The 9,643-nt window shown below is 39.7% G+C and overlaps 1 protein-coding gene across 1 annotated transcript in view; it reads left to right on the top strand.

The window, feature by feature from the left end:
* Window positions 1-383: 383 nt before the first annotated feature.
* Window positions 384-9,643, top strand: part of znf804a (zinc finger protein 804A) — a gene marked incomplete at both ends in the record, with an annotated part of 50,172 nt that continues 40,912 nt past the window's right edge. Inside the window, one exon of the mRNA XM_079463809.1 lies at window positions 384-494. Coding sequence (XP_079319935.1) covers window positions 384-494 — 111 coding nt within the window. The remainder of the gene's footprint in view (window positions 495-9,643) is intronic.

Genomic DNA, 9,643 nt, shown 5'->3' with positions numbered 1-9,643 from the left:
AGTGGGAGACTCAATCCATACGCACTTCAGCCCAGCGCAGAGAGGCGAGACTGAGAGAGAGCAGATAACTGGCAGATGTATCTTACCATATGACTTTTGCTACTGCTGTAGTGGGATAACGCATCGCTAGAGGGTACCAGAAGAAAACAAAACCACGCAAGAGGAAAACCCCAAAGTGACTGTAACAGATTGAACTGAAAGGAGACTCTGATGTTTGAAGTGGATAAAGAAACATGCTCGGTCTGTTCCTGACTGAGGGGAAAGTGAGCTTTATGCCAGTCATCTCAGACAGAAACACAGAGTAAGCAAACAAAAGGCTTGTTGACTGGACGTGTTTTGCTCTCTTTTGGTTGGACTGTGTGCATGGAAGCTTCGGGTCCCCTATGGCGTGTTACTATATTGTTATAAGCTCCACGCACCTCAGCAATGGACACTTTCGAAACATCAAGGGAGTTTTCCGAGGTCCTCTCATCAAGAATGGCAACAAACATTTGGTAAATATCACATTTCTTTTATGAATGCGTATTTAATAATGGGTGTAGAATAGAGTGTTTTGGATCTTTAAGGGTCTTTGGAAACTTTTCTGTAGAAATACTTCACAGATTTGTTGTGACCTACTGGATTTTAAATACTCAGTATTATTGTAACATAGTAAAAGTTCTTTAGATAAAGCACTCAAATAATTAGCAATTTTACACAAATTAAACATTAGTTAAATAATTGTTACTTTTATATAATAATCATATGTTATGGAAACATAAACATAATCGAATCCCTAATTTTGTCATATGTATGAAGTATGTTGCAAAGGACGAAATTAATTTAGAATACATCTGTAGATGAGAAGATTTGCAGATGAAGAAATTAAATGCGGCTTTAACCAGTGACCATCACTAAATTCGTAACAGATGGATAGGGATAAAATTAATCTCCACAGCCAGTCATGGTTTGGGATTTAGTCCATTGGAAATTCTGTCCTTGCCCTCGAAATAATAATCTTTCTGCTAACACAAAACTGCCTCTGTTTTCCCATAAACTCTGAGAAAGCCACAATATCTAGGGCACCGCAAAAGTGAATTTTAAAAGAGAAACAGTGTATTTCTTGTAAATACTTCAAGAGCAGTCTGATTGTTTTCAATTTGCTGCCAAGTTAAGCGGGATTATAGATACAAAGTAATACGATGAATGATGCAGCCATACAGCGTAATTTAATTAAAGCACTCAGTTACCGATGGGAAGCATCTTTCAAAGCCGTTAAATGAAAGGAAGCATCTTTCAAAGCTTTTAAACACAGAAGTGAAATTTCATACTCTGTTTCTTTCACTGCTTTCCTCTCAAGCCTCGTGTCATCTCTGTCAACTGCGAAAACAGAGCTTTCTTGACAGCATTCTCCTCCTCTCAAAAGAATAAAAAATGATTGGAGATGAAATATTGAAGCTTTTGGCTGAGGATCAAGCGCCAATGCTGCTTATCTGCCTCCTGCTTCCAGCTGAAAAGCTAATGCAGAGGGAACGTTTGGGTGGCATTATTGTGAATGCAACAACAGATTGTTTCTTCGCTATGGAGCGAAAGTCGAATGAGCTTTCGGTGCCCGTTGGCGGCTCGATCTCAACGCAATTACCGGCTTCAGTGGGAAAACCTGCTGCCATTGAATGTAGAATTACAGTGGAGCATTGTGTGCATGCATGCATCACTGCCACAGCTCTGGAACGCAGTAAATTTCACCCATTACTCTCTCCGCCGCATAGAGCAGCTGTAAATCTCGTACACGCACATACACGAGCATGCACGCTCAGTTGGACGGGTATGGAAGGCAGAGTAAGAAAGCTGTGCTTATCCCAGCGCTGGTGCACTGCCATCTGGCTCTCTCTCCTGGTGCAGGGATATTTTAGTCCAGAAGAAAAGCTTTGTGCTGTAGAACATTTGTTCAAAGTGGCTCAGACACGGAGGCAAGGAGAGAAGAGACACTTGTTATAATAGCAGGCTAATAACAGTACCACTGAGAGAGCTTGAGAGCTCCTATAGTCACTCTCATGCTACAGTGGACTTCTGCTTTATAAAGCAGAGAACCACTCAGCGAAATACATCTCTGTAATTAGAGGCACTTGCTCGCCACATGTCTCGACTTTGTCACGCACCGGAGGGCTTGCTTCAAGTGCACAAGTACACCTGTTGATCATGTTAAGAGAAATAAAAACTAGTCTAAAATATAACAAAAACTTTGTTAAATGTAACTGTTTTCTAGTTTAGATGGATGCCAAATTAAATGAATCGTGAATCATAGCAGTGTATCTTTTATATCAATGTAAAATATATAGCAGCCAATGACACAAAACTGTGTGTGACACTGCTTGTAATTTTTATGTAGTTTGCCAAATACGCACAATTTTGTAGTATGGTTGCTTGCACCACTGTGTACAATTCCTTATATAACTTTATTATTCAATGAAGTTTTAATGTAAAACAATGTATAATTACGCAAATTTAAGTATTACAGTGTGGATTTTTTGAAAATGTAGTGTAAAAATAGTCATAAATGTAAAGACGGAAGTAGTTATACATAAATATATATTTATTTTCATATTGAAAGTATTTTAAACATATAAATAAATATATAGATTTTTATAGAAATATACAAATAATTTTGATTTGATTAATAAATACTGTATGTTTTGTGTTCAATATCGTCAGTATTATTTTCAGGTTTTTTTTGTTTAATTTGGAAAAAACTATTTATTTGGAAAACAACAAATTACTTTGTTTGGGTTTTTGCAGGCTGGATCAAATTTACTACAATAAACCAGTTTTTTTAGAAGTCACCAAACAATGCTCGTTTTAAAGCTATCAACAAATCTTTTTCAGAGTAAATATATGCAATGAGACATTCTTCCTGTTCTAAACGTACTGCATACATGTACCTGCGTGTAGCTGGGCCATGTCGGTGAACTCTCTTAAAGTGAGCCCCAGCTCCTGAGTGGAATTTCCCCCCCTGCATACGCCTCCATGAATATGCATATCAATGGGATTATTTCATCACTCTTATCGATTTCCTCCCAGTCTCTGCTATGTCAGCCCATCTGACCACTGAACTGTGATGTGAGCATTCATTTCCACTCAGTGATGCCACTTTCAGAAGCTATTGTGTTCCGTGAAAGACTCCTTACACTGAATGCATTCATATATATATGAATACAATGCCTCTATTGGCAGATTCGTGCTCTAACAGTAAGAGCAGGTGTGACGCTCAGCTCTTGCATTGATTGCGGAGGGGTTCTGAACAATTTTGGTAACATGCATTTTGTGCCCTGTGATATGCCCATTTGACTCCACTGTTCATGGCATTTCCATGCCACTTCCACAGAGCTCTAATCATAGTCGCCTCAATATGCTGGTGTGCCGAGCTGAGGCAGCAGCAACACAGGGGGAGAGAGGAAGAAAAAGGGCAAAATGTTATTATGTTTATCTTACCCTTTGTCTTTTCCTGCTGGGAAAGCTCACTCGACAATTTGCATTGTGGGGGCACGATGTGCAGATGCACCACACTGAATTATTTTCTAATTGAGAATTATAGTAGAAATCCGAGTCTAGCCGACGCGCTGCCCTGTGCACCGGCTCTGGCGCGAGGTAATTAATGTAGTGGCTCAGGCCATTAGCCTCTGTAACTTTTCGGCGTGTTTCACCGGGCTGCCCCATCCAGGTGTGGGGTCGAATCGAGAATTCAGATATAGCAGCATGCATTATTTAGAGACATGGAAAAGCCAAGGCTTGTCATCACCGCTGAACGGAGACGGATGCATTTAACTTTAAATGTTTGGCATGCGTACGTGCTCTCACTTAGCTGATTAAAATTTACTCCATTCATGGCCTTCTGTTTATCATATACGCCAGGTTCATTAAAATACCCTGAACGTGGTGTTTTGCTTCTAGTGCTGCATCAATTTCATTTCACAGTGCTGTTAACTTTATAACAAAGGAATCGTTCTCTCCGAAACCCGCAGTCACAGTATTTGTTTCTGCGGGTGTGTGTGTGTTTTGAAGGTATTCACTGTGACAAATCAAATCGTTTGCCCTGGTTGTGTTGTTCTCCATTCTGCACAAAAAGAGGCACAGGGCAGATCCAGCAGCCTCATAAAAGTGCTAATCCCATGTTTGCAACTGACAGTGAAGCCATTTTCACACTGATTCACAGAAAATACCCCCATTGAATAAACTGTGTACTTAGATAGCACAAAGGCACAGCAGGGTTTCACTGTAGACTTGCTGCTGAGGTATAATAGCACAATTACACAGTAGCATGGCAGCTTTACCCTCTCTCCTTTCTGTATCTATCTCACCTGATGTTTGGCTATGAAATGTTTGCCATGATCTTACATTGCCAACCTGCTGTTGTCTTTTTGCCCTCATAAATATTTAAGTCGGACTGGCCACGAATCACAGGATCTATAATTTACCTGCTGTTTCAATCCGGAAAGAGCGCCTGACTCTCTGAGACAATCCCTCGCTCTGAACTGTCTCTATATAATCGCTTGAACTTTGCAGAGCGTTTTCTACACGTCTAGAGGGTTTTGCTCTCGTAAGCAGTGGAGTAAAAATACCCTCACGGCCCTGAGCCCCGGCCTGGTACGACTGAAGGGCAATGTAGAGAGGCTTGCTTACAGCCTTCCTAACTCCTGAGGGATGTTTTTTTCCTGCCACACCATATATTCCATGTAGCCTTTGACAGATTTGACCCTGAAAGACTATGATGTTAAACTCTTTCTATGGAAGGCCACTGAACGGTTAAGTTCAAAGACAAATGATTGTGTTCAAAAATATCAATACGGATTGCAAAGAAATTAAAAGTGTTGCATTTTGTGTTTACTTGACTTTTGAATGTGACACTCATGACGGGACATTTTAAAACAGCTACAACCAAAGACACTATACAGTATGAACTTCACTGTCTGTATAGACCACTCTGAAAAACAGGTCCACTGTTCCTCTGTGCGTGCGTTTCCTGGAGAATCCAAAAAGGAACTGTAAAAAGTTGTTACGAGACTTTCTAAAACCTATACAAACGCTGGGGGAGTGTATCAAGCACAGAAATACTACCTCATACGTCCAACTCATTTTATTACAAGTTGACCATGTCAAGCATGAAAAGCCTACACGAAACACTGTGGCGTCCAACCTTTAAAGTTTTCTTCACCCATCAAAACCCCCTTGAGGAAAATATCAAAATGCATTAACTAATCAAACACATTGACCAACTGATCGTCAAGTCGGTTGTTAGATGAGTAGTTGACAGACCGTCATCACCGATCTCTGATACAGAAACAATGTAAAAATGTGCATCAGTATGTAGAGAAAAGTACAGGTTAAGAGCCGGAACGACAGCCCTGCGGTTGTGCCTGTAATTGAACGAGTCCCGTCGTTGCTCATAACCACTCACCGCAATATGAGTGCTGAGAGCCTTTTAATGTTCCCCGTTCCTTTGAGTGATATAATAATGCAGAGCATCCCAGCTGCCTCGTCTCTCTTGAATGGATGCTTGATACAAGTGAGGCATTTCATATCCTCCGTTTCTAGAAAAAAAACGTGTCGTAGGCTAAGCGGGCTTGTAAACACTGAGTAACGCAGCATCAGGACCTCAGCACATCGAACGTCGCTTCAGCCCACCCTCGTGTTTACTGAAGCCGTGTTCTTTGGCGGTGGGAGCAGGGGCATTAGCGATTGAGCACAGATGGAGATGCAGGGGAAGAGGTGCAGAGAGGAACTGTGAGGACCCCTCCAGGTGACCGCTGTATTTGTGATGAACACTCAGTTAAGTGTGTGGGTGTTCGCTGAATGTATACCTCTCGCCATCTCTGCTGTTCGCGTTCTAGTATTCAGATACTGCAGTGATATTATCAGGAGTGTTGAATAGTCATTGTGTCTTTGAATGAAGTCAATTAACTTGTGCTGCTTTCCTCTTCTGGCTTTCATTCTCCGTTGTCTGCTGTTGTATATCACTCTGCCTTTTTCCACTCTTTTTTCACTTTCTTTTTTTAAGTAACCAAGGCTAGTTGTCACACTTTTTCTCCAGTGAATACTGATTTCAATATGGTTTCTATTTAGAATATAAATGTATGCATGTACTAAATAGGCTCAGACCTTTAATTTTATGTTAAATGTTGTCAGGCTTTATGCAGTATGACCAATCTGATGAATGAATTCAGACATCATAAATCGTACAAGAAAAGAAAGATTTTTAGAAAAAAATGCCACAAAGCAAAAACTGATTTGCCAGCATTTTGCATATGTACACTCTGCTTTTGACCTAATAAAACATGACTGGATTCAACTCCTCTTCGGGAAAGAATCCAGGTATTTCTAAGAGTGGTTCTTCTGTCACATGGTGTTATGTTTGTAGTGTGTATACCCCAAAGAGGTGGACTTGAAGTCTCTATTTGCAGCTTTTAATTATCGAAGTGTTGTCACCTTCATCTTGGGGCAAAACAGAGTTAGAATGGGGTGGTGACGCCTGTCTCCTGCAAGCCACCTCTTAATCTACACAATCAGTTTTGATCTAGGAGATGTAGTAAGGGCCAGATGTTAGGATTTAGGATTGATTGGTGTTGAAATGTACAAAACAATTGTAAACGGCTAGATCTAACAAAACATGTAATTACCATTGACACTTAATACACAACAATATCCACACTATATTTCACAGGCTATAATTACCATTTAGCATTAGTTTGTACTGTATGTTAACCTGACTGTGTGTACTTGTGTTTGTGCCTTGTTTTTTCTGTTGTGTGTGTGTGAGGGGGTGTGCACATCAGCCTGTTCTTTAGTTTAGTTAAGTTTAGTTTTTGTTAAATTTGCCTGGAGACTCAACCCTGCCGATGTAGCTTTTCCTAATGATTAAATATAAGCTAATTGACAGACGTCTGCTGTGTGTTTAGATAGGTGAGAGCAACACCACAGGTAAGGCGTCAGAGAAAAAACGGCTCATACTACCTGACATTTCAGACTTGGATACTTCAAAGCGAGCACATACTATGGCATTTCCCAAGTGTTACTAAGAATACTGTGGGCTTCAGACAGTGTTGGTATCACTAAGAATGTTAGAAAATGTATTAATAATCTAACCACTAATAGAATATTAGATTACTCTTTGGCTTCGATGAAGATGTATTTGACACTGTAGACATGCTTGGGAAAAAAAAGGGATTATTTTTCTTTGGATTTCCTTATCTTTAAGTCTTTAGCTACTGTTAAATGTATGTATTATTATCTTAATTTCTATAAATAAATACACTAAGTGCAATTATGCACTATAATTAAAATACTAGTAATGCATTTACATTTACGAGGCCCAAGAGGAAGATCATTTTCATTGGATCTATGTGCTTGAATAGACGTCTGGGTTTATGAAACATTTAGTCAGACTTGTAAAAAGTCTGTCCTGCTTTATTTATTCTGGTCAAGAACAGCAGCTTTAGAAAGGAAGGTACTGTCTGATTCTGACGGGACGCATAGCTACCGTCACGGCAGCGATGCGCTACCTATTCCAGTTCACAAAGACTGAGTGCAAGTGTTGCCTGTATTTGTTTGTCTAGCGTGTAAATGTGTTCTCCTATTCCTTAAATTAGCGGTTAACCTAGTCTTTTATCAAAACTCCACAGTAATCCCGTAGCTTTCGTTTGGACACTTTAACATCTAATACTACGGTGATTTATATGCTATAGCTACTATTATCAATACATATCTAGCTGTTCAAAACCATGTAATTTACTTCACAATCATAACCAGTTACAATAACCACGCAACACATGTCTTCGTTAATTATGTATCTTTTTAGTTAATTTAAAATTAACATAGCTTTGACATACGATCTTTGTGTCTTACTGTTTGTTTGTGTAAAGGAATTTTTGCCAGGTTTATATGACGCTATGACTTCCGGGTCAATAGGAAGTGGTTCGGAGTTTGAGTTATTAAATTTTCAGCTGTTAATATGACTATATATAATTTGCTAAAGTTAGCTAAAACCATATAAATAATATTTTGTAATTTTCTAGTTTTATAGATGTAACATTTCTGCTGTTTTTAAGCATTTATGGCATATTCACCAACTTCTCCTGTGTGCTTACATCTGCTCACGACGACTCCGTCACATCAACCCTCGACACTGATAGAGAGATAAAACGGCTGACCAAATTAGGTTTTTATTTTTACGGGCCAGTAAAATTTAATATCTATGACACATAGTATAATAAACAACATAATAATGCATTCAAATAATTCAGATGAAATTTCGAGAAACAGAGCAGACTGTCACATTCCTGTTTGTTTGAACTGTACTTGGTTTGATTTTCATTGGTTCCTTCGTTCAGTTTCCGACAACTCCTTAGTTGTCATGGACACCTTACTTATTAGGTTTGTTTCAGCTGTATTGGTTCTATTAGTCTCGTCTATCTTCCTTATTTAAGCCTGTCCCGTAGTTTCATTCACTGTTCGGTCACAGTAATATTATACTTATGTTCGATGCTTGTACTGTATTTCAAAGTTTTTGGATTACAGTTGATATGTTATTTCAGCGACAGAAGGCCGTACCAAACACAATAAAGGGGGCTGAGGATCGCCTTTGGGAATTACGGTAGGGTGGCTGGCCATTGAAGAGGTATGTGGGGGAGTTTCTTGAGCTTCCCTTTGTGCTGTGTTTCCATTGGGACTGGACGTGAATACAGTTTGTGATGAGTTACCTGTATGTGAGTTCATTTTGGTCGATTTGATTAATCTGGTCCTTTATTTGAACGGTTGAAGAAGTTGAAGAAGAGAAGAACCATCCTCGTCCAGCCCAGTCTGAAACAAGCTAGGCCACTCCAGCTCACCCCGTGCTGGTACCCTCTGCATACCTGGCCACCCATACCTTCCAGGGTTTCCCCGAGCTCCCCACTCAGCCCAGTAATAACGCCAGCCGCTGCAACTCACGCTAGCCCCATTGTCTTCAGCGGCCACAACTTTCTTGTGCCCGCAGTCCGCAGCGCTCTCGAGCCTGGCTGCAATGCCCTCAAGCCCGCCAGCCACTGCCTTGCATGCAAGTGAATTAGACTGTTCACCTTGGGCTCTTCATGTAATTTCTGCATATATGAGTAGCGTGACACAGACAAGAAGAAAGTGTGTAGAATTAATATTTCTTTCTTTGATGTTTAGCAAACATCAGGTCTTCATTGGCTTTTAAAGTTGCCAATAGTTCTTCAAATAGTCTAATAAAAACCTCTGTATTTTGATGCCTGAATAGAGGACAGTCAATTAGAATATGGATGGTAAGAAGCTTGTTAATTTTTTTTTCGATATGTATCAATGTTTTTCCTAATATTCTTTTTGCACATTGAGAATTTTTTAATGTTTTCATTGAATAATGAACGAAGCCTTACTTACACATACAGTATCTTAAAATAACAAATATGTTTTTCTGGGCTTTATTGCTGACCATCTCCTACTTACATCTACAGATGGATATAATCTAAACTTCACAAAAGAGAAACCCAGCAGCCCTTCATGTGGTAGCCATGGCGATTATTGACATTTAAATCCCTGTTTCAAAGCTGTAGTAAATACCAAAGCACATCACAAAGTGATGGCTTGGTGGAAAAAAACGCTGGACTTTATGACC

Source organism: Barbatula barbatula (genome assembly GCF_947034865.1).
Source record: "Barbatula barbatula genome assembly, chromosome: 9".
Taxonomy (NCBI): Eukaryota; Metazoa; Chordata; class Actinopteri; order Cypriniformes; family Nemacheilidae; genus Barbatula; species Barbatula barbatula.
The sequence above is the reverse complement of the archived record's forward strand: the minus strand, read 5'-3'. Positions and strand labels throughout refer to the sequence as shown.